This window comes from Neofelis nebulosa, chromosome 9 (assembly GCF_028018385.1).
Source record: "Neofelis nebulosa isolate mNeoNeb1 chromosome 9, mNeoNeb1.pri, whole genome shotgun sequence".
NCBI classification, from domain to species: Eukaryota; Metazoa; Chordata; class Mammalia; order Carnivora; family Felidae; genus Neofelis; species Neofelis nebulosa.
The window spans coordinates 52,439,947-52,464,983 of record NC_080790.1 but is presented as its reverse complement, the minus strand read 5'-3'; the positions used below and the strand labels follow the sequence as shown (position 1 = coordinate 52,464,983).

Genomic DNA, 25,037 nt, shown 5'->3' with positions numbered 1-25,037 from the left:
TGTCCCACCAGGTGGAGGCGGCCCACTCGCAGTGGGCAACTCGGGCCTGGGCTGGGGAAGCCCACCTGCGAGCACTTCCCTTGGCTCAGCGAGGGGAATGAGCAACTGGAGGAAGAGCCTGTTTGGGACAGTTTGGGAAAGAGCACAGGGCCTGGCACCTTTGGGGCAGGGAGAGGAGGGAGGGAGGAGGACCGGGATGTGCTGGGCCGGGGGACTTAGGCAGAGGAGCAGGTGCAAGTGCTGGAACAGGGCTGGCCAGGAGGCTGGCAGCACACAGACACTTTCTTCCCAGAGCATCCCACCTCCTCTTTTACAATGTTACTCTGACCCTGCCTCTCCCCTGCAGGCCAGTGCCTGGGAGGGATCTCACGGGGGGAGAAGAGCCATGGCTTCTGGGTGTGGGGCTCCAGGGTCCTGGGGGAGAGCAGAGGCTGTGTGCATTGTTAACACAGTCAAATAACTCCGTACCTGTTGGTGAATACCCATTGCCTCAAGCTCCTGCTGGCCTGGCTGCCCCGGATCCCCTCCCCACAACCTCTCCATGACCCAGCCACTAACGGGGCAACACCAGGGCCAGAGGGGCCTCCAGGACCACTCCCAGCATTTGGCTGCTGTTCATGCTGAGAGGTTGGTGCTGGGCTATCACCTGCTGTGTGGGCGTCCATGCAGGAGCTGGTGGCCACTCTGGTATGGCTCTTCGGGACGTCCCCAGCAGTGGTGTGACTGCAGGCAGTGGCTTCCAATTCCACTCTGGGTCTTTCCAGATGAGGGCCTTGGCAAGGCACTAGGGCTTGTGAGAGCTGCCACACCATCTGGCCGAGACCCAGGTCCTGCCACTGTCCCCTTGGGGAAGCTAATCACAAGGCCGGAATCACAGGCCAGTGAGGTCACAGAGGACCACGCCAGAGGGCCAAGGTTGGGCAGGGCTGTGGGTGACGGCTTAGAAGGGCAGAGGGTAGTACGGCCGGGGGAGATGGCCCATGTGAAGGCCAGGGGCTGAGAGGGCAGCAGAGGCCAGCAGACTGGAGTAGGGGATGTGCAGAGAGAACGAGGCAGGCCAGCAGAGGCAAGCAGGCTCCATGAGGAGCCTTCCATGCCGGGAGGAGATGTGGGCTCTATTCTCTAGGGAGTGGGAGCCATGGAAGGTGCCTGAGCAGAGGGATGATAAGATGAAAACATCATTTTAACAAGACTCATTTAACTTGATGAGTGATCACAGTTTCCCCAGCTGGAAATGGGGAATTTAAAGGAGAGGCAAAAGCCCTTGGAAATGTCAAATCCCTACTCTGCTGAGGGCATTGGAGAAATGCTAGTGCCACCCTGGTCTCTAATGGGCTCAGAGCTTGATTAAATGAAATCAAGGTGAAGGCTAGTTAGACAGACAGAGGGATATTCGACCGTGATGGGAATTCAAATCTAGCAACAGTGGCAGGAGGCCACTTGCATACTGTCCTCACATTCTTTTAAGGGGGGCAGAGCTCACCATTCTGCACCAGGGGCTGCCCTGACTCTTGAGTCCCTTTCTAGTTCAGGAGGCCAGATGTAGGTCTGGTGATTGCTCTGAGGCCACCCAGAGCCCCGGACTGGGAGATGCTGACTCTTCTTTCTCCATGCCGGGTCTAGGGTGCAGACGAGTTCATGGGACGCTGCATCTGTCAGCCGAGTCTGGAACGGATGCCCCGGCTGGCCTGGTTCCCGTTGATTAGGGGCAGCCAGCCAGCGGGTGAGCTGCTGGCCTCTTTTGAGCTCATCCAGAGAGAGAAGGTGAGGCTGGTTCATGTCTGGATCCAGGAGGCCCAGGCAGGGAGTACCTAGTGGGGGAATGTTGGGGGGCACAGGGAGAGGATGCCCCAGTGGAGGGGAGGGGGCTGCAATGCATCCTTCTTCCCCGACCAGGGGCCTGAACTCAGTGGGGGAACACCCAACAGCCACCTGCTGTCAGGCCACCTGCTGAGGATGGGTTTTGCCCATCTTTTCTAAACCCCAAAGCATGACATGATCTAACTATTGGGGAGAATGTTGGAACCTGGACTGTGTTCGAATGTTTGAATCTTCTGGCCATTGGATATATTTTTCCCTGGGTCATAAGTCGATGTGGTTTCTGGGAGTAGGACCTCTGTGATCTGGTTTGGGGGAGCTTAATTGTGATGGGGGCATCTCCATGGAAGGGTCTGGGCAGGACTTCTGTTCTAGTGCTGCCTCGTCCAGGGCCTCGCTGTGTGACCCAGGGCCGGCCACTTCCCTGCTGTGAAATAGGGCATTTGGTTTAGAGCCATATCTCTAAACTTGCTCTGACTGCAATGTGAACCTCCCTGTGTCAGCCAGAGAGAAATCGGGCTGCTCTGGGTGAGGCGTCTGGCTTCCCCGTGCAGTCGCCCACCACTTCCAGCTTCCTCTGAGGAGTCCCTAGTCCTCCAAATAAGTCTACAAACCCCTGCGCTGCCTTATCACTGACCTATTCCATGAGTGTCATTTTGCAGTTGGAAATGCGTCTGCCTGGCCAGGGCAGAAAGGAGGGGGTGATGGGGCCTTGGGCGAAAGGCACCTGACTAAAAGCTCTTTTTCTGCACCCTAGCCGGCCATCCACCATATTCCTGGTTTTGAGGTAAGTCTTGCTTTTACCCTTTCTTCTTCTTCTTCTTTTTTATTTTATTTTTTAATTTTTTTTGAATGCTTATTTATTTTTGAGAGAGAGAGAGAGTGAGCATGAGCAGGAGAGGGGCAGAGAGAGAGGGAGACAGAATCCAGAGCAGCCTCCAGGCTCCAACTGTCAGCACAGAGCCCAATGCGGGGCTTGAACCCACAGAACGCGAGATCATGACCTGAGCCGAAATCGGATGCTTAACCGACTGAGCCACCCAGATGCCCCTTACCTTTTCTTCTTTAACTGACTGCCAGCCTCCTGGTTTGCAGCCCCTGCTGGGTCAGGAAGTGCTATCAGGCGTACACGATTATGGTCCTGCCTTCAAGCAGGGGAAGGCCCTGGTGGGACCACAGGGGCAAGGTGGGCAGGGGGTGGGGTCCCTGCCCAGCTCTGGCCTTTCTTGCCCTTCTTCCCTGAGAAGTCCAAGAATCACAGACTCTCTGAATGAAATGACCTCACGGTCACCCAGCCCAGTGGCTCTCAGCAGTAGGCATATTAGGATCCCTTGGGCAGCTTTAGATATGGTGCCTGGGTGGCCCAGTCAGTTAAGCATCCAAATTTGGCTCAGGTCAATATCTCACGGTTTGTGAGTTTGAGCCCTGCATCGAGCCCTGCATCAGGCGGTGCACTGACATTGGCATACAGCCTGCTTCAGATCCTTCGTCTCCCTCCCTCTCTGCCCTCCACCACTTGAGCACGTGCTCTCTCTCTCTCAAAAATAAACATCTTCGTTAGTAGAGTGTTGAGTATCCCTGTCTATCACGTGGGAGACCAGGGTTCGATTTCCTGATGGGGAAGCAAAACCCCCTTCTGGGGGGTGTGGGTGGCTCAGTTGGTTGAGCATCTGACTCCTGATTTCAGCTTGTGTCATGATCTAGCAGTTCCTGGGTTTAAATCCTGCGTCAGGCTCTGTGCTGACAGCACGGAGCCTGCTTGGGATTCTCTCTCCCTCTCTCCCTCTGCCCCTCCCCCACTCGTGCTCATTCTGTCTCTCAAAATAAATAAACATTAAACAAACAAACAAAAAGAATCCCTTGGGCAGCTTTAGAAATCAGCAATGCTCAGGCTGCACCCCAGACCAAACAGAATACAATCTTTTGGGGGAGTGGCCCAGGCACCAGTATCCTTCCATGCTGTCCAGGGGATTTTAATGTGCAGCCAGGGCTGAAAACTGTCGGCTCAGCCCAGTGGTGTTCAGTGCAGTCTCACCTGGGATAATGTAAGAAATGCCGATTCTTGGGTCCCACTTCAAACCTACTAAAGGGAACCCTGAGGGTGCAGCGCAGGAACCTGTGTGTGAATAAGCCCCCAAGGGATTCTGACGCATGCTTGAGTTCCTGAAGCTGTGATTTAGACTCTCTTCCCCAACTCCTCATTTCCACCATGATGCACTTTTCCTCCCTCTGCTGGTGGTGGGGAGTTCACTCCTGCTCCCCCTTCTTCCTCTGGGGGTCGTGGTAGAAAATGCAGACCCTTTACTGGTACCCCTGCTTATGCGATTCAGGAAGTACTATTCTCCGCCAGGCTCAGCTGGGGCTTTGAGAAGCAGGCTCCGTTTGGATGCCTCTCTGCTTATGAGGTAGCCTGTGCGATTTGCAGACAGTTCTTACCCTGCAGGCTGTCCTTTGCCCCCTGCCCCCAACTCTACCCTCTGCTTCTGCCCCCCACCCCTCTAGTCTTTTTCCTTCTCCCTCTCCTGTCCAGCCCAAGCTCCCGCCCTCAGGCCTGCCAGTCCCTGGGGATCTGGGCTGTTTCTTCTTGCCTCTCCAAGTCCACATGCTCCAGTAGAAACAGCAGCTCCAGGGTGTCCAGCCTGTCTGCTTCCTGGGGCTGCTGCACAGGGTCTGGGACCCTTCCCACCATCTGTTATTTTCCTTTCTCCTGTCCCTTCTAGAGATGCCTGAGCTGGAGGTTTATGCTTTGGCCTCTCGCACCAGTCTCTGCATCGACACCCATCACCCCTTCTTTCTCAGGGACCATGTGGAGGGCATGGCTGGAAGCATATCACCCTTACCCTTGATGGGAAGCGGGTTCTGTTGGTTTCTCTTAGGACGACATCTGGTTTGTGGATCTCTGCCCCAGGCTAGTGCTTCTCATCACTAACGGTAAACTTTTACCCTCCCTCCTCTCTTCCCCCCCCACCAATCTTCTGGATGCGGACTATCCCATGGTGTGGCCCAGGTGCAGGATACATCAGGAATCCTGGAAGAGGTGAGCTGAACCCTCACAGCTGTGGCCTGTAGCTGGGAGTAGGTGGGCAGGGACAGAGGGAAGGAGAAGGACTGCCCCTGGACAAGTACCCCAGAGCCTTCTGGGTTCCTGGTGTCCCAGTGGGCGTCTGCCATTCAGAGATCTGACTGGGTTTCCTTCCCCACACTCTGTGGATCCACAGCTGCGTAGGTTGTGTCCTGGTATGATTTTGGTCCCAGAAGGCTTGCTGCCCTGTTGGAGGCCGGATTCACCCAGACCTCCTGGCAGAAATACAGAGTCTCATCTGGCTGAGTACCAGATGGCGTGTTTTCAAGAATAAAATGTTCATAAGGGGCCAGAGTCGTCAAGGAAGCCTTTCTGGTGAAGGTAGCATTAGCCAGACATTGTTGCAGGAAGACAGGAAACGTGCCTTTGGCCCAAAGGGCCAAGCACCAGTTTAGGACCTGGCTGCTTTAGGGGCTGGTGGGGTTGGGGATTCCTAGGTTCTGGAAGAAGATGGAGGTTTGCCTCCAGAGGAAGCAAGGCTCTATCCTTTGCCATGAGGGATGAGGAGCACGTTCCCTTACAGCCTCCTACACATCTGTGAGCGGGTCCTAGGGGTGAGTAGGGGCAGAGGCCTGGGCAGGAAGACAGGAAGGAGAGCCCTGGTCAGACGGACTGGGTAAAGGGCAGCCACTTCCTGCCATCAGGGAATCCCCAGGCTGGGAGCGGACACCATTTGACATTTTCAGTGCAATTTGGACTTGAAGTGCAGGGTCAGGATGTGGGATCCGCAGGCCCCGCGCCCCTTACCTCACTTCCTTTTGCTCCCAGACCGAGGTGGGGTCCGCCAAGTGAGCTGGCCGTAATTAGGCCTGACAGGCAGCCTCCTGCTTCTGGCTGCAGTTGCGAAAGACTGCCGATTTGGAAAGGGGAGCAGAGTCCTGTCCAGGGAAGCAGCACGGAGCCCTTTCTCTTGATTGAGAGCACTTTGTGGCCAAAACCCACAGCCTGCTCTGAAGAAGACCCAGCCCAGGGATGAGTTATTAAAAAAAAGTTAAAGTCCTTAATAACTGGATTTGTAATATGTAACAGTGAAGGCTCAGATTCCGAGAGCAGGGATCTGGCTGTGGTCTCACTGTCAGGAAGCAAATCAAAATTTGCCGCTTTTGTGCCAGACCCCGAAGAGAGCCAAGTGTCCTGCTGCAGAGCCAGGCAGGCCACAGACTGAGGCTGGGTGTGGGTCAGCAGGGCCAGAGGAGAGCAAATCTTGGGGGTCTGCTCGGCACAGGACTGGGCTGAGTCGGCAGGTTCAAAGGGTCTGAGGCCCAGTAGGATGACTGGAGTATCAGCTGGTCCAGGGAACAATTCCCGAAGATGATCTCGTGGACCCCCTCATTCTCAGGGGCCCCTACCCCAACCCTGGGGGCTCCATAGCTCAGCCACTTTGCCTGCACTTACAGGCTAAGCGTCATGCCAAGGTCTTGGGTCCTATTTAGTTTTAAGGGTCCCCAGGGATGGGGTAGCCAGGTGAGTTCGGCTGCTGCTGCTGTCCTACAGGAAGCCTGACGCTTTAGCAGGCTTTTTGTCTTTGCTGTGGCCGAGCTTCTGCCTGTATCCCCCTATTCAGCACCCTCCAGGCTCCCGGCCTGACCCCTGTGAAGAGTGTTCCTGCTTTCCCTGAGGGTTGTGAAAAGGCCCGCTGGCAGCTTAGATTCTGGGCCAGTGGCCACGGGAGCCCTCGAAAGCTTTTGTGACTCTGAAGGATGGTTTAAGGATGGCCTTTCTGGTGGGAGTGCCTCTGGCCAGTGTATCCCATGCCTGTGTGGGAGTGTCTGGGAACGACGTGTCTGTGCTATGCCGATGGCTCCCAGAGCAGATGGAGGACAGTGGGGATGGCTTCCTGGATGAGGTGATGCTGAGCTAGCATCAGAAGCAAGGATTGGCAGAAGGGGTTGGGGAAGGGGGCTAGGTGGCAGTGTCTTGGACTGGGGGCCTGGCCCTGCCTGGGGCCAGTTTGTTGGCTGACATGATTTCCCCTCCCCCAGGCTTTATGCCCATCTGGAGCAGCCCTCTCTGGGGGGCTCTGGTGGGGAAGTGGGTCTCTTGTCTTGTGTCTTTGAGGCTGTGGTGACGTCTGGGAGACCTGGGTCCTTGCAGAGAGCTTGGGTGAGGGGAGGACTTCCTTCCCCAGCTCCCCTGTCTGTCTCTCTGCCAGAGTAGAGTAAGAATCCTCCCTCTTCCTGAGCCTTGCCTGCTTTCCCCTCTTCCTGCTCTCCCTTCCTGTTTCCCTCTTCCTCTGTTTGCTCCTTGGCCTCTGGCTCCCTGTCTCCCTCCTTCTCCCCGCCTCTTCTGAGTCCTCTGTCTCGTTTCTTTTCCTTTTCGTCTGGAGAACAAAGGCGGTCCGTGCTGCCAAGGGGAATGAGTTCAAAGAAACTGCAATTTTAGATTTCCTGAGAACTGGAGAGCGTGCACATGCACGTGTGAGTGTGTACGAGTGTGTACACGCGCAAGAATACACACGTGCACGCACGGGCAGCAGAAGAGGTGGCGGTTTCCTTAGCAACCAAGGGCCCCAAGGATGTGTAGCATGTGCAGAGAGAGAGAGAGATTCCACCTGGGGTGAGCTGGGGCTTGCAGACTTGACCATTGAAGGGGGCGTGGTTCAGAACGCTTGGTTCTGCTTCTTCTGTCCCGCTCTGTGGCAGGGGATGCCCTGGGAGAAGGGACTGCATGCTCCATGGATGTTTTCACTGAAGGCTCAGGGGACCAACCAGATGTCACCGTATCCCCTTCCAAATCCCGGGTATGGCTTTTAATCTGAGATGTATATGAGGTACTCTCCCGCGCCCCCAAATCCACTAGAAGGAAAATTTTGGTGTTTTGCAATCAGGAAAATAAACCCAGTGGTCCCCATCCCCCTTTCCCTCCCCCAAGGCCTTAATTTAAAACACTGTTTTTCCTGGGAAGTGTAATTAGAGCAACATGTTGTTCCTAACGAGCTGGGTGGGGCAGGCAGACAATGGAGCCCTCCCAGCCTGCCTGACTGCCCCCGCCTGGGGCTCCCCTCCCCGAGGAGGAACCCGGATCTGAATGTCCAGAGGGTCCTCTGACTGTACCCTGCTGGGTCAGGTAGGGGGGGCGGTCTATGGGCTACTGGTAACAGGACAACCTAGGTGGCTGGGGGAGCTCAACCCCTCCCTCAACCCCGCCCTGGAAATGAATGTCTGTCTAGTGTGGTGGCCCTAGGACCTGGGAGAGGAAGTCCCCCTCATGGCTTGTCCTCAGCTCTCTGTACTGAGCTGGTCTGCTGGACAGATAGACTGAAGGGGGCTTAAGGGTAGATTTTGCTCTGATGGGGGAGTGAGCCTCACCTATCCTTGGGTCCTTGTCCTCTGGATCTGAGGCAGCTCGGTAAACACCCTCCCTGCACACCCATCCGTGGGGAAGTCCTGGGGCTGCCCTGCATTCAGGGTGGGTGGGGAGGGTAAGCAAGGAAGGGATTGGTCAGATGTGGCTTCATCTAATTAGGCTTTGAATGGCTGCCCTTGAGGTCTGTGGTCCTCAGAGTCCCTGTCTCACCTAGGACAGTGAATTAGGATGTCCTGGTGACACTTTAAGTCTACACCTATCCCTGCCTGGCAGTGCTGATATGCTTCCCCAGATGTGGTAAGGATCACTGAAGCCCAGCCACATTGAGAATCACTTTCCTGGAAGGAGGTGTCGAACCCCTCTAGCCAGCCGGACCAGGAGAAGGTTGGGAAACGTAGGCTCAGGAGTTGACCGTCTGGCCAGGGCCATAGGACTCTCTCACAGTGAGGTGTCAGAGACCAGCCAGGGCCTTGGGAAACCGGGCCACACTGTCACTTAGAGGTAAAAGAAGTCAGAGAGTAGGGTGGTAAGAAGTTTCCGGAGTGGTTGGGAGATTTTCTGGAGGACGGAGAACTTGAACGAGGCCCTGAAAGATGTGTTAGATTCAGGAAGGTGGGTGGTATGGGAAGCCATTCAGAGGGAGCCACACGCAGGCACTGGGGAGGGGGTTGGTGAGGACCCATGAAGCAGGCTGGTGCAGATAGGAGTGCTGGGAAGGAGGGGAGAGTATGCCAGAGTCCTTTCTTTATCCACCCACCCACCCACCCATTCACCCCTCTGCCCGCCCTCCCTCCTCTCAATTACCCATTCATAGTCCTGCAGTTATGGGATGGAGATTTCAGCTGTGGTCCCTGTGTGTAGAATTGCTGGTTTAACACAGAGATGGCACAGGGTGGTGGTCTTTCAATGGGAGTGAGTCACGTTGCTGTGGAAGCTTACCTTGAGCTCAAGACACCAGGGAAGATTTAAATGGAGATCTGAAGTCTGAGTAGGATGTAGCCACATGAAGTGGGCAGAAGAGCATTTCAGACAGAGGGACCAGCAACTCCAAGCCTCAAAGGTAAAGAGAGCGTGCTGCCTCCTGCAACCTGCTAGTGTTCAGAAGGGCCGGGTTGAGCATGTACGGGGAAGTGGCTCATCACTGTCCGGGACCCTGGAAGGGAAGGTTATCTAGTGGGAGGCAAGACCAAGGAAGTCAGAAGGAACTAGAAGATGAGGGTCTTGGAGGCCATGCCGAGGAGTATGGGCTTCATCCCGAGTGGCTGGTGAATGTTGGACGGGTTTTAAACAGAATGACATTCTTAGAAAGTTCCCGCTGGCTGCAGAGTACAGCATGCATTGGCTCTTGGGAAGGGATTTGCAAAACCAGACACAAGGAGACCACTTAGGGGGCTGCTAGTGAATCCAGGCAAGAGAGGGTGGGGGTGCAAACCAAGGGAAGGAGACGGGTGGATGAGTATGCGAGAAGTTTGGGAGACAGAATCCCCAAGGCCCCAGGCGGTCAATTGGGCACCGTGATGTGGGGGAAGAGAGCCAAGGTGGCATGGGGCTTTTTGGTTGGTTGTCAAAGCGGATGGTGGGACTGGTTTCTGAGAGAGCAGGTTTTGAGGGCAAAGTTAGAGAATCCAGTTTGTGACCAGTTCAGCGTTAGGGGCCAGTAGGGTGCACAGGTGAACTGAGCTCTAAGAGGTTGGGGATGTGGGTCCGGGGCTTAGGGGAGATGCCCGGGGGCAGAAAGCCCAGGAGAGGGCTGGGCACAGGAGGAGACTCAGCCAGCAGAGGGTGAGGGTGGAGAAGGTGGAGGCGCAGTGTAAAAGCACCAGAGGGATGGCGTCAGGAAGAAGGCTGAGGTCAGCTGGCAGGATGCTGCTGAGGGAGTGGGAAGGACAGGAGCCTGCCAGTGGCCTTTGGGCTGAGCTACAAGCAGGTTGTTGTTGACTTTGGACAGAGAAGTTTCCGAGGCAGGGGTGCAGGGGGCAGAGGTGAGTGCACTGGGCAGAGGGCCTCGTGGAATCGAACTTGAGAGGGACTGGATGGAGGCAGAACTTTCCAGAGAGAGAGAGGAGAGGGAGGGAAGCTGCCTGAAGATGCAGAGAGCTGCTGGGGAAGGATCTGGGAGACCATCGTTAAATGGGGAAGGGAAGGATCCAGCAGATAGTGTGAAGAATTGGTGGGGACAGGATGGGACAGGGTCGGGGAACAAGAGAGCCTTTAGATGTAGATGTACAGGGATAACTCCACAGGGCGGGGATGGGCAGTGAAGCGTGCACAGTGCAGAGGGGGCAGAAGACCGTGGTGGTGGCGTGCAGGCCGGGCGGGGGGTGGAGGATGGGCTGCAGAGGCAGGGATCCTGGTGACAAATGGCAGGGAGCAAAGATGTCCCTGGACCCCCGGGGACAGTGAGGTGGACGGGGATAGCATTGGGATGAGAAGAGTGGCCTCACGCCATGCCGAAGGAGCTGCCCGCGGACACACCTCTAACCACTGTCTCTGCTTGTTTCTCCCTCCTGCTTCCGCCGGGCCTGGCGCTCCACAGCTGTGTGCACCTGCCTTCTTCCTCCAGGGCCTCCTCCAAACGGTACTGGAGCCTAGCCTCCTGGAGGTTCTTGTTTCCTGTCCTCCTCATAAACAGGTTCCTGAAAATGGGGATCCTGGTCTCAGCCTGTAGAGAGGAGCATCACCACAGAGCTCAACAGAGCCGGGAGGAAAGAGGGCATATGGAGATGAAGGATAAACAGGAATCGGAGGGACACTGCCCAGAGTTTGGGAGCCTGGAGAGGAATGCTCTGGGCAGGGAAATATATTAATGAGTTTTCCTGGTGATTCAGGAGAATGTTATAAGCACGTGAGAAAGGTTTGATCTTTCTGCCTCCCTGATCCCTTCTTTTTGCTCCTTTTGTCCTTGGGTTTTTACCCCTGGGCGCCCCCCTCCCACATTGGAGTGGGCATCAGCCTTCAGCAGGCCACGAACAGACCATGAGCAGGCCTTCAGGAAAAACCCTTCTTTTAAAGGGCCCTGCCTCCAGGGTGAAGCACACATCACCCCTCCTCCTGACAGCATTCGTCTCTCAGCCAGTCTACAAATGTAGGTGCTTCCTACGTCACGCCACCTGCACTGAAGGTTTGGAGCAAGACTGTGAATTCCTTCACTTTATGCCCCATGACATAGGGATACATAGGAAGCCAGTGTCGTTCTGAGAGATGCTTCTGGTGGCTTGGTTCTCCTCGAGTCACCCTGGGAGATCGAGAACGCTAATGGTAAACACAATGGTACCGACAACAATAATGTAATCCTTACAGGCACTGCAGTTTACTGAGCAGCTCCTGGGTGCCAGACACTTTACGTTTGTTCTCTTATTGAATTGTTGGAGCAAGCTCGTAAGGGTATTGTTATCCCAGATCTTCATATGAGGGTAATGAGTCACAGACGTTGAGTAATTTGCCCAAGGTCAAACAGCTAGAAAGCAGCAGGGCTGGAACCAGAACTGAGGTCTGTCTGATTCTAGAAATGAACTTCTTACTGCTGCAGGTCAGGGAAGTGTAGTGTCATCAGTGTGTCACCAGGCAAGAGTGACAGCTGGGGTTGGTTGTGGCAGGAGGAAGCCAATGTGTTTCAGTGCTCCAGCTGCTCCCACCATCTACGTTAGGGCATTTGTACGTGGATGCACCATCCTTTGAGAAGGAGCCCAAAGCAAGAGTCTTAGAGGATTAATCTAGTGATTCTATTGTTTGTTAAATGAGATTACACAAGGCAAGCTCTAAAGTATCCGGCATAGTCCTTTTATTTATGGTTAACATCTCCCGAGTGTCAAGGCCTTCTTGTATGGACGTGTAGGTTGTGCACTGCACAAGGGCCCTGTGTCTAAAGAGATACAGTTTCCAGGGCAGATACCATATATTTGTATTTATTATATCAATTTTCCAGTAGGTGGCAGTAAAGTGTCTTGTTCTAATAAACCAGTAAAATATGACGATTTTCTGACATGGAAGTAAAGAGTCTTACGAAAGGGACATCTTTCTTTAATTGTCACAAAGGTGCCACGTGGGCTGGTAGACCTGTTGAGGGTTTGCCTGAACCCATTCTTCTAAGGGTTGTGTTAACTTCTTCAGGCCTCACACTAATCTTTAGAGGTTGGCAACTTTAATAACCATTTTATAGATGAAAAAATTGAGCCACGGAGAGAGATGAAATAACTTAGCTAGCTCGGTAGTTGGTGGAGTAGAACCTGTGTTCCTAACCATTGTGAGACTTGCTAGTTGTTTAATCCACAGCGGTATGTGCGTGCCTGCCTGGCCCCAGCTGCTTCCTCATGTATTTCTTCGTGATCACTGAGGATTCTTGCCCAAGTCTCTCTGGCAAACCCTTATAGGCAGAGTTGACACATGCTGTTCTCATCTCTGGTCTATAGTGGTGAAGGAGCCTCCCCAGCAGCTCCCTTCGGTGCCTGTGGATGATGGCCACTTCTGTCCCCTTCTCCTGTTTGTGAATTGTCTTTCTGGCTCACAGAGCAAGTGTTCTGTCCTGATGGTGGCTGGAGGCGAGAGGTGGGGGTGTGGGGCTGGCAGGTGTCTGGAGGGTGTGGTGTGGGGGATGGAGACAGAGATGGGACACCAGGGTGGATGGTATGTCGGGAGGGTCTGAGCCTGGAGGCAAGACAACCAGGCTAGCAGGAGGATACGTGGTCCTCTCTGGGATTAAGAGGGGCTGGCGTGGACGTGCCAGGATGGAAGTGGGCAGTGTGTGTGTGTGTGTGTGTGTGTGTGTGTGTGTGTGCGCGCGTGCGCGTGTGTGTGTGCATGCATGGTTGTGTGTGTCAGGGATGGGGAGACCCTGAGCAGCTCACTGATGCATCAGAGCCTGCGTTATGGAGGAGGGGTGGCCTGGGGTTCATTTGAAACAAGGTCACCTGAATCCTGGGCCAGGCTGCTCAAATTGTGACCCTGGAGAATATGGCGTCTGGCAAAAACTGACTCAGTTTTCTCATTTTTGCCTGCCCGTTTGCCTACTTGTGTGCCTTTGCCTCTCTGTTTCTGTCTGTCCGTGCATGTCCTTCTTTCGGCCCCGACTGTCCTTCCCTTTTTTTATCTCTCTGCCCTGGCCTTCCTCCCACTGTTGTCTCTGTTCTACCTGCCGTCCCCTGCAGTCGGAGGACACAGACCTGCCGTACCCACCGCCTCAGAGGGAGGCCAACATCTACATGGTTCCCCAGAACATCAAGCCAGTGCTCCAGCGTACTGCCATAGAGGTGAGCCTGTCTCTGGGGTGGGGGGTGGGGAGGCAGCCTGGCCCTTTCCCTTCCTGCCCCCAGCCTCTCCTGGGCCTTTTCCAGCTGCTCTCCTCACTCTGTGTCCCCAGATCCTGGCATGGGGCCTGCGGAACATGAAGAGTTACCAGCTGGCCAGTATCTCTTCTCCCAGCCTTGTAGTGGAGTGTGGAGGCCAGACAGTGCAGTCCTGTGTCATCAAGAACCTCCGGAAGAACCCCAACTTTGACATCTGTACCCTCTTCATGGAAGTGGTAAGCCTGACCTCCCTATTATCTCCTTCCTGAGTCCCGATGCCTAGACTTTTCCTCAGGGCCCTGGGCAGCTCGGGTGTCTGCTCTGACTCCCTGTGGAATCCTGGGTAGGTCATGGCATCTTTCCCACCTCATTCGTCTGTGAAAATGGGGAAGCGGAGCTCACACTCTCCTCACTGGAAGAGTGGAAGCCTCTGAGCAGCACAGATGGGGTCAGCTCGCTCCTTCCTGCCCAGATCCCGAGTGCACAGAAGGGACCCACTGTTCCCTCTCAGGGCAGGTCTCAGCCAGCTGGAGCTCCCCCCAGGGGCCTGCCAGGACTGGCCTTCCATGGTTCCTCCAAACCCTCCCTGACTGGGTCCTCCCCCAGCCGTGCTGTGGGCTCACCCCCATGGCCCTCAGGCCCCCAGTCCTCTGCAGCTCCCCGGGCTGCCTGGGCCTAGTGGCCGGAGTAAGGCAAGCCTGAGGAAAGGAAAATGGTTTGCAAGATGAAAGCACTGTAGAAATTCCAGGCCCAGTGGCTGTCAACAGGAGCCTCCTCTTGGCTGAGCCAAAGCCGCCACCGAAGGAGAGCATATAAATTATTTCAAGTTGTGTTCAAAGTGCTTTTGGGGCTGGGGTTGGGAGGGGGAAGAATCTGGGTCTGTAAGCCAACTCTTGAGTATCCACTTGGGGGGGACTGTCTGCAAGAAATGTTGAGTCCTGGGCCAACTTCTCCCCTCTTCCCCTCCCCAGCCAGTGAAGGTTCAGGGAAAGTAGACTTGTTGTAACTTTGGGCTGAGCTAGATGTGTTTGGAAGGTAAGGCTGTGGGGGAAAGTCAGCCTCTGCATACAGCATTCAGGAGCAGACAGAAAAGGTGTGTGGCTTCTGGTCCCCTGGCCAGCTCCTGGGCTTGGCCAACCACCACTTTGGATTTATGGCTGTTGGGGGTTATGAGTGGGTTTATGGTCATTCTCTGCTCTTTGAGCTTGTCCTGTGAAGGAGAGCCCCCCTCCTCCGAAACCTCCCAGAGGTGGGTTCAGGCCATTGTCCAGTGCTTCCCTCCTGCTCTGCCCAGATGCTGCCCAGGGAGGAGCTCTACTGTCCCCCCATCGTGATCAAGGTCATTGATAACCGCCAGTTTGGCCGCCGGCCTGTGGTGGGCCAGTGTACCGTCCGCTCCCTGGAGAGCTTCATGTGTGACCAGTACTCTGAAGAGAGTCCGTCCCCGCAGGGCGGCCCAGGTAGGGGTGAGGCTGTTGATGGAGAGGGCAGGGCAGAGGAGCTGGGGCAGGTGGGGCTTCCCAGGTGAGATGTGTCCGAGGCCCTCCTCTTAGCAGGATGTGAGTGAGAAGTCATTTCTGCTCAGCTGACCAGAAGGGTGGACATCTTGCTTTCCTTGGGGCATCTCCTAGGTCTGGGCTACTGAGAGGCCAGTGCTGCAAAGGGAGGAGGTAGGGGAAGAGTTGAGGGAGAGAGAAAGGCATGGATTCCATGGGATGATGAGGGAGAGAGAGAACTGGGAAGACAGAGAATGTGAGGGAAGGTGGGAGAGACAGAGACAGGAGAGGGAAGAATTGGGTGGGAGGAGGAGAAAGACACAGATTGAGAAGTGTGGAAGACTGAGGGCCTTTTGGCTCAGTATCCTGGCTGAGTCTTGTGGCTGGAGAGGGGCTGGCCACAGAGAGAGCCAGCCCCTTCCAGGCCTGGACACTGATCTTCCCTACAGATGACGTGAGTTTACTCAGTCCTGGGGAAGACGTGCTCATTGACATTGATGATAAGGAGCCCCTCATCCCCATCCAGGTAAGATGGGAACTGGGCCCCCTGGGAGAGATGCTAGCTCCATTGGCCTTGGCTGCCCTTCCCCCTCCCTTCCTTATCACATAGCCTCTATCGAAAATCTCTCTCCCTGGTGGCTAGACACTGTATAGGTGGAGGAACCCAGATGCGAACTTTTCATTCCGGTCAGGAGCGGGGTGGAGGGGTTGGGGAAGTCTGTGTGTGTGATCTCCTGGGTAAGACCCAATCATTTTCCTCAAAGCATGAAAAAAAAATGGTCCCTCTACCTAGAGGGCTGTGTTGAGGGCTCTCCCTGCAGATTACTCAGGAAATCATGGTGGGGGCAGCAAATAAGAGAGAAGGAAGACAGGGGAGGGAGTGACCAGGCAGTTTTAGGGGTGCTCCAGCCCCATTGTCTTACCCCAGCCACAACCCTCCTTATGGGTAGATTCACTTATGGGCTCATGCTTGGTGGCACCTTGGAGGCAGCTGAAGAAGAAGGGTCTGTGTTCAAGCCAATAGTCCCTCTTGCCCCATCCCCCTCCTCCCAACTCTAGGAAAAGAGAGAGAAAGGGGCAGGAGGGGAATCTTATTCCAAGGGAATCCACCCTGTGGGCAGGTAAGAGGCATCCTTTTGCCAGGTACTCAGCAACTTAGGGGCCAGCTGGTGACCCAGACCCCAGTGCCAAACAGAATGGCAGGAGGTCTGTGGCATCTCTTACTGAGCAAGAGGCCTTTTCCCCACCTTGGGCCCTGGGCTGCTCTAGTTCCTGTAGGGCCAAGGTCACCCAGTCCTTCCCACAGTGGAGATGAAGAAAGGCCTCACCGTGAGCACCAGCCTTGACCTGCATCTGTTCCAGGTTGTCACCCCTCTCCCGGCTTTGCATGATGCTGGTCACTCCCCTGGCATCTGGGGCTGGCTTCCCAGCTGCCCAGAGGCAGAGCCTCCAGCCTGTGTAGACAGTACTTGTGTCCTCGGGCTCTTGGCCTGTTTATTCACCCAGAGATGGCATCCCTTTTTGGGAGGGTCTCATTTCTTTAAACCACCAAACAAATACTGGCCTTGGGAGCAAGAGAACACACTGGGTGGGGTGCTAAGGTGGGCTCAGGATCCTCCAAGCTGCCCTGTCACGGGTCTTCCCTCTGACATGTGGGGCTGATTTCTGCTTCTTTTTCACTCACGCACCTTTTACCTTTGCCACTTCCACGGGAACATCTCTGCTGTGAGCCTGGGCCTAGCTGCTGCTGAGCTGAGACGAGGTCTTGCTCTATGGTTTCTCTGATGCGAAGAATCCTCACCGGTACCGTGATCTCTGTTTCTCCCACCTCTGTGACTCTCTAGGGTTCTTCCTACCATCCTCTCCACCGGGGACACCTTCTGTTCTTCTCCTGGTCATCCTTTAAGACTCAGCTTAGGTGTGGTCACTTCCTTCCAGGATTCATCCCTGGCTCCCTCCCCACTGCCTCTTCCTGCAAGTCTTGTCTGCATCTTGGTCCCGGCCTTTTCTTTAGGTCCTGATTGTCTCTGCAAGTGTCAGCACCTTCCCCAGACCACGTTCAGGGCAGTCACTGGGGCGCATTTCTTGTGCGACATCAATGCCCAGCACAGGACTGGCTTAAAGGAGGTGTTCCGTGAAGGCTACCTTGATGGGTGGATGTGTGGGTGGATGTGTGGGTGGATGGATGGATGGATGGCCTGCCTACTCTCTGAATGGGTCTAAGAAGGAGCTTCTCTAGACTGGGGAAAACCCAAGTGGAAATTTTGGATGGCCCTACCCAAGATTCAACTACGTTTAATACTAGTGCCTTCTGGCCTGGGTGGGTGTTTGTAGCTGAATTAGGCAGATAATTAGCCCCAAACTCCAGGCTACCCAATCCTGGCTCCTGTTTTCCGCCCCCTCAGTGGCCTGTCTGAGTCTGTGCAGGGAAGTGCAGGGCTTGCCCAGCAGGATTTCCGTTCTCTGTGTGCTGCCCTCAAAATGTCTACAGACTCAGATGGGGAGGGACTATTTTGAGTCCTGCTGGCTATGAGCACAGCCAGAGGCAGACGGTGAGGAGGCCCAGTCTGGACGTCCTCCCGGCGTTGACACGAGTGAACCGGGGCTGGGGTCTGAGCCAGTGCAGGGTCTGTGCTCTTTGTGGGAGCACGTGGTCACTCTGGCTAGAGCTGCTGGACAGGCAAAGGGTGGGAAACTGGAATCTGGGCTCCTGGAGGCGTGTCCACACGAGGAGGGCCTGGGCTCTCAGGGCCTCAGAGGTGGGCCGGGAGAAGGAAGAAGTGAGACCTGCTTGCTCTGATGGAGGAGGCTTGGACCTTGCCCTCATTGAGCTCCCTGTCTGATTGAGAAGACATTGTCCTACTCTCAAGGAACCTTGAGGCCAGCAGGGAGACCAGTCCTGGTCTCCAGGAAGCCCTGGATGGTGTCTGATGGGGGACTTGGGGAAAACCAATTTTGTATTGTGTTTTTCTCTGAGATCCATTGATCATATTTGGTTGATCAGGAAATCTTTTGCTCCCTCCGTCCTTCCTGCATAGCCCTTGGCACTTGAGAGGACAATGCATGCTGAGGCATATCCAGGAGGCAATGGATACGAGTTCCAAATGGTGTGCCAGATAATTCTGGCTGGGCTCACATCCCTTCTCCCCTTCCCCAGATGAGTAGAAGTCTCTGCCCTCTGGGGGCTGGAGGGACAAGAAGTCTGGCAGAATTTGGATTTTTCCTGGCTCCTCTTTGTCCAACCCATGTTTCTCAGCAGACTGTTTCGTGCTCATGGTGACATGGTCCCCACTGCGGAGCTCACTAGGTCCTGACTTTGGACCCAGCTGAGGCCTCCTCCCCGGTTTCAAATCCGCTCTTGCGAAATCCGGCTTCTGTCTTGGTCCCTTCCATCCCCTTCCTTAGTTGTACATGATGAACCTGCTTACCATCATCGGCTCATTTCCTGGTATGAGTCTGCCACACATTAGAAATGTCATCTCACACTCGTTCTGATGTTGTCATTGGGCTGAAACTCACGGCGGAGAGTTTTTCAGGGTTCTAGAAATGTTTGGTTTCTGTCAGGAGTGGCCAATTCTAGAGATGGTCCAAAATGTATACATAAGCAGGTCTGTCCACTCGGCCTCGTAGGGCTCCTAGGTCAGCACCCATCTCGGGGTGAGGAGGGTCCCATGTGAGCACGTGCCTGGCCTCTTGAACTCCTCTCTGGTGATCCAGGCGAGGAGGAGATAGGCTCCTGTGAATTAGTTCCACGGTTTATTCTTGGTTTGTGTGCCTATCCTTTGTGTAGGTTTTAGATCCATAGCCTGGGGATGGGGTAGTGCGTGTGCACGTGTGCGTGGTGTATACACATGAGTGTGTGTGAGAGGTGGGGAAGGCTGGGAGCAGCTGTGTATGCAAGCTCCTGAGAGTGTGTCTAGACTCAGGAGTGGTTTTGCAGGAATCATGGCCGTGACTTTTAACATTCTGAGGGCAGGGCTGGGTATATCCTCAAAGAGGGGGCACAGAGGTTATTTCATTCCATTTAGTGCTCTGCTTTTATATATTGGGGCAGTTGGGTGGCTCAGTCGGTTAAGCCTCCGACTTTGGCTCAGGTCATGATCTCACGGTTTGTGAGTTCGAGCCCCATGTCGGGCTCTGTGCTGACAGCTCGGAGCCTGGAGCCTGCTTCCGATTCTGTCTCCGGCACTCTCTGCCCCTCCCCCACTTGCACTCCGTCTCTCAAAAATAAAATGTTAAAAAAAAATTAAAAAGGATCCCTTAATTTTCTCTGGTTACAAATACATGTTAATTACATAAAATTTGGAAAATATAGGATAATTATGAGCAAACAGGCATCATCTCCAGCCAAGGCACAGTCTGAATGAATGGCTACCAACATATCCTTCCCATCCTTTCCTTTCCCCCTGGGCTTCTCTTTTTGTCTCTGATTCTGAATCAGATCCCATTTCTCTCCTGAAAACAAAATTGGGGTCTCTGTTTGCTAACCTGCTTTCTCATGAAGCTGGTTCTTGGGGTTCTGATTAAGAAGAGGGGGTGAAAAAGGCTGTGCGGGACACACCCAGAGCACCGCCCCCCCATCACCTACAGAGGGTCTTGAAGCTCAGAGTAGAGGTGGTGCCCCTGCCTACCCCACACATCACCCACCTTGCAGGCACTGAGATGCCCCTGGAGTCACCCGGTCAGGGGTGACTCTTGCCCATCATTCTGAGAGCCCACCCTGGGTAGGGGGACTCCTCTGTGTCTCCAGAGAAGGAGAATTTCCGGGCGTGGGTGTGGGGACTACGCGCAGGTTGAAGAGGCATAAAGAAAGAACACCTTGAAACTTTCACGCTAGTTGGGAGAGATGAGACGTGTGTAGCTGGTCTCCAGTGAGATGCTTTATCAGCAAGGGAGGAAGATTGTGGACTCTCTTGGCCCTGTGGGTTGGCATGGGCTAAGTGATCAGGAAAGCTTCTGGGGAGGGGGTGGCCAGATGAGAGAAAGTCTATGAAGGCTGGTGGAGCTACAACAGCAGAGGGGAGAGGAGGACTTTCCTGGTGGGCAGAGGAGTGGGAGCAGAGGCTTGGCAGTGGGACTGCATGTGTGTGAGTGTGTGTGTGTGTGTGTGTGTGTGTGTGTGTGTGTGAGGTGGGCAGGTATTGGAGGCTGGTGTGGAGAAGGCATCAGAAGGTTTGAAGACCTGCTCCCCATGCTGTGGGGTGGGGTGCTGAGGCTGGCCGCTCCCTGGCTTCCTAGCTTGGGCTCATTTTGAGCCTGCCGCTCCAGTTATAGTCTCTGGGATGCTGTGAAGGTGGCAACGTGCTCCCAGAACTGGAGCGGCAAATTATGCCCACGTCCCAAAGGAGAACGTGTAATTTCGGAAGCTGGACCAGATCTTTGGAGCACTATGTTTAGCTTTATTTTTTCTCCCTCTTGCTCTGGTGAACTGCCGGTTTCCCTCTCACCTTTCTAAAAACAAACTGTATTAAAAATAACAATAAGGCTTCTGTGAGGCTCAGGATGAGAGCAGGAGGGGCAGAGGCGGCCGGCGGGGGCGGGTTGTGTGGAGTTCATCCAGTCTATGCCAGGGGTCACACCGCATCCACCAACATGTGGCCAGCACCCCAGCACCGTCCAGCGACCTGGCCTGGTGCCCACCGGCCATTCTGCCCTCCTGCCTGTGCTTCTGGCTCTGAACAGCCATGAGACTAGTTTAGGGGAGGCTAGGGTCCCCCGTGGTGATGCCTTCTTCACAAAGGAGGGACGGGTCTGTGGTTCCAAGACTCCCCTCCAGGTCTCAGCCGTCTTCATCCTGTCCTTCCTGAGCCCTTTCTGACCCCCCAGGTGAATGTGTCTCCCAGGCTTTTTCTGCCAAGGAGGGGAGGGCTGCCTGGAGCTCAGCCTCCTGTGGCGTCTCTCAGAGCCCGCTATTCAGGGCTCAAAGGCAGAGAGGGCTTAACCGTGGGTGTCTGCGTCCCTGCTGGTCTCCTGAGCCCCTCAGCCTTATTTGCCCACTGCCCAGTGCCTGCCTTCCAAAGCTGAGCCATTTGCTTTCTTGAATGTGCTGTATTTTATTCATTTATCCCTTTGCACTTAAAAAAATTTATTTATTTATTTTGAGATAGATAGAGAGAGCTAGTGCAAGTGGGGATAGGGCAGAGAGAGAGGTAAAGAGAGAATCTCAAGCAGGCTCTGCGTTGTCAGTGCAGAGTCCAATGCAGGGCTCGAACTCATGAACTGAGAGATCATGACCTAAGCCGGAATCAAGAGTCAGATGCTTAACCAACTGAGCCACCCAGGCGCCCCTGCTCCTTTGCACTTGTTATCCTCTCTGCCTGAAGCATCTCCTATCTTTGTCTACCTAGACTAATACTCATCCACCCAGAGCCCCATCACCTTCTCTGGGACCATTGTAGTGGTCACTTGTCTCCAGTCCTGACCCCTGAGGCCCTCTGGGCCCTGTAACCCACGGATTCACACAATAAAGTATTGAGTCACAGTACCAGAAGATTCCAGACAAGGATCCAAAGCCAGAAGAGGATGCAGAAAGTTTTCTCTAATATAGCAATGGCATGTTGGACTATAAGACTCGTAAAGCCCCCCCTTATATAGGCTTCGGGGAAGCCGTATGATGCCCTGGTTGTTGTCCTTGAATAGAAAAGACTCAGAAACAGGTACTAGCTTAGGAACCATGCCCAAGCAGGAGTTGGTGTAGTTCAGCTGTTAGAAGAAACCGCCAGGGATGATGGGGAGCTTGGAGTACGTATGAGATGGGGACGTTTGAAAGGCAGGGGAGGCATTGAGTCAGTGGTGCCAAGGGTAGTGAGAATGCGGGCAAGAGACAGGCATTGGCTGAGCCCCTTCCGCGTGCCTCACCTGTGCTGGGTGTGTGCGGCCTGCATCTCCTCCATACTCGTTGCTGCCCTATGAGCTGGGCTTTGTGCCCATTCTCTGGATGGGGATGCCGACTCAGAGAGGTCAGGGGGCTTGACCAGGGTCATGCAGCTGATAAAGCAATGGGGCCAGGATTTGGACCCAGTCTTATCCAACTCCAAAACACATGTTCCTTCCACAACTTTTGCAGCCTCCCTGGTTGGAGAGCTCTACGTCCTTGGGGGCTGTCCAGTCTTCCCTGAAGTGGTTTCTGTAACCCTGTTGCTAACCAGAGTGTTTGATTTGTAGCTTGCAGACGGTCTGTCGGGCTCTGCCCCCACTAACATGGCATCCTCTCCATCCGGTCCTCATGTATGTATTGTTTACCTATTTGTGGGCTCTTTGATTTCCCTGGGGGGCTGGGGGCGGGGGTAGGGAGTTAAGGAAAGGAACAAAGGAAGGAGAGTGGGAAGGGAAGAAAGGAAGTACATTTGACCCTTGCACAATGTGGGGGTTAGGGACACCAGCCCCCACACGGTAGAAAATTCGGTAACTTTTAACCCCTCAAAAACCTGAACTAATAGCCTACTGTTGACCAGAAGCCTTACCGATAACATAGTCATAACATAACATATTTTGTATGTTAAACGTATTATATACTGTATATTTTTGTACATATATCTTACAATAAACTAAGCTAGAGAAAAGAAAATGATGTTAGAAAAATCGTAAGGGAGAGAAAATACATTTACAGTACTGTATGTACTGTATTCATTGAAAAAAATCTGTGTGTTGGTGGACCCATATAGTTCAAGCCCATGTTGGTCAAGTGTCGACTGTATTTCCTGAGACCCAGCAGAAAACAGTTACCTGCCTTGTGTAGTGGTGGAGGGTGGGGGGCAAGCTCAGGGAAGGTTCTCAGAAACAGACATCCCTGAGTTATCTCTTAGTGCATCTTGGGATTTACCTTAATCCTGTTTACCTGCATGAGGGCTAGAGGGTTGGTTGCGATCACATGGGCCAGTGGAAACAGGGAAGTCTCTAAATTAGATCCTGACCGCCGGAAAACAGGACACGAGAAGCTTCTGTGGGCAATGGCAGGTTGATTTTCTCTGCCCCTCCCAGAGGCATGAAAGTGTGACTGAGGAACCCTGGTTGTCTTGAGCAGATTCTAAGAAGTATGCTGGTGCCCACAGTCTACAGCTGGGCTGATTTCCTTGGTGTCATCTTGGGGGGTCATGGGGCCCTCCAGGAAGATGACTTGGGCGTTTAGCCTTCACCACGCACTCATGAAGTCCCACGCTGAGGGCCAGAGCAGCTCCTGAGCTGCTGGGGGAGCCCTAAGAGATGGAACCCGCCCATCGTTAAATTCTATTCATGCTGTCAGGGGGAGGGATTCCTGTAGTAGGCGTCTTATGGATTTCTAGGAAGAGGCAATATATTTTTTAAATTTTTTCTGATGTACCCATTGTAGAAAATATAGAAAACAAAAGAGTGCAAAGCAGAAAGTGAAAACCACCTGTATTCCTACCAGTTGGAGATAATCACAGTTAAGATTTTGATGTGCTCATGGGGCACCTGGGTAGCTCAGTTGGTTAAGCGTCCAATTCTTGGTTTTGGCTCAGGTCATAATCTCACGGTTCGGGAGTTCGAGCCCCTCACGGGGCTTTCACACTGACGGTGCGGAACCTGCTGGAATTCTCTCTCTCTCTGCCCCCGACTCTTTTTCTCTGTCTCTCAAAATAAATAAATAAACTTCAAAAAAATTACAAAAACAGATTTTGATGTGCTCACGTTTTTAGATATCTTTTATGCATGTGTGCATACTTTTGTCTAAAAACAAATTTGGAATCATATTGTAATCTGCACTTTCTTTTACTTAAAAGTATATCATGAATGTTTTTCCATATCCTTATATTCTTTAAAAACATGGGTACATGTAATCCCATTATATAGCCATCCATAAAGTTTTACCACTCCCGTATCATTGGACATTTAATTTTTTTAATTAAAATTTTTTTTAACATTTATTTATTTTTAAGAGAGAGAGAGCAAGAGCGAGCAAGCAGCGGAGGGGCAGAGGGAGAGGGAGACACAGAATCCAAAGCAGGCTACAGACTCTGAGCTGTCAGCACAGAGCCCCACGAGGGGCTTGAACCCACGAAGTGAGAGATCATGACGAACCAAAGTTGGATGCTCAACCGACTGAGCCACCCAGTCGCCCCCATTTAATTTTAGTTTTAATTTCCACTTGTGTATTATATTTTGTTTCTTAGAGGAGTTATTTTTGTTTACTTTAGATAGTTTTAGCCCATTTTGTGTTACATTTAATCCTTGGCATTTTATAGCCTTTGTTTATTCCCTACAGGGAATATCTTTTTAAAAAAATGATTGGGTCTAGCTATTTATTATTAGAGTATAGGGAAACAATATTTTGTATGTATACTTTGAAACATGCTCTTTAATGAGCTCCTTTATCAATCCTGAGAGTTGTTCATTGATTCTGTTGGATTTTCCAGGCAGGTAAGATTGTTCTCTTCAAACAGCAATAAATATGTCACTATCTCTCTAATAAGTATACCTTCTTCCTGTTTTTCAGAATAACATTTGATAATTGCGATGCTAGTGAGCAAACATATTTAGTTACTGATTCTAATGAAAAGCTTCTACCATTTTTCCATTAGTTATGATAATGATTGGTAATTTAAGGTAGATATTCTTGATTTTGCCAAGGTTATGCCCTTTACTCTTAGTTTGTTAATAGTTTAAAAATTAGGGATAGGAGTTTAACTTTATCCACTGCTGTTTGGCATTTATCAAGATGATTATTTTGTTTGATATTGTTCCATTAATATGATGTATAATTTTTGTGCATTCCTGGGATAAATCTGAATCGGTCAGTTGGTCATGGTATTATAATTTCCTATAATTGAAGTTCTCTGATCCGATGCAATCACGACAGGTAGTTGGTTGGCTAATTGAAAAAGGTGATTGAATGGGACTGATTAAAATTCATGCGTACACACCATAAACATTTTATTTCTGACCCTATCTGTGTATCTTCCCATGCTAATCATTTGACATGTGCCAAGGCCTCCTTCCATCTGGATCTGCTATTAGAGTGTCGTCCTGTCATCCTCCTGGTATAAGCCACATCCAAAATGCATTATCTATGATTTTTCCTGTAGGTTTATTAAA

The 25,037-nt window shown here is 52.9% G+C and overlaps 1 protein-coding gene across 24 annotated transcripts in view; it reads left to right on the top strand.

Annotated features, from left to right (window-relative positions):
• DYSF (dysferlin) overlaps nucleotides 1-25,037 on the top strand; it is a 226,677-nt gene that overhangs the window by 144,303 nt on the left and 57,337 nt on the right. For 8 of the 24 annotated variants that reach the window (XM_058683746.1, XM_058683744.1, XM_058683740.1 and 5 more), the window contains 7 exons: nucleotides 1,624-1,764; nucleotides 2,576-2,605; nucleotides 4,826-4,855; nucleotides 13,351-13,452; nucleotides 13,563-13,724; nucleotides 14,783-14,948; nucleotides 15,434-15,510. In XM_058683746.1, coding sequence (XP_058539729.1) covers nucleotides 1,624-1,764; nucleotides 2,576-2,605; nucleotides 4,826-4,855; nucleotides 13,351-13,452; nucleotides 13,563-13,724; nucleotides 14,783-14,948; nucleotides 15,434-15,510 — 708 coding nt within the window. Of the gene's footprint in view, nucleotides 1-1,623; nucleotides 1,765-2,575; nucleotides 2,606-4,825; nucleotides 4,856-10,742; nucleotides 10,785-13,350; nucleotides 13,453-13,562; nucleotides 13,725-14,782; nucleotides 14,949-15,433; nucleotides 15,511-22,148; nucleotides 22,212-25,037 lie in introns of all 24 variants that reach the window. The other 16 variants (XR_009248507.1, XM_058683734.1, XM_058683726.1 and 13 more) reach the window with 4 other exon arrangements.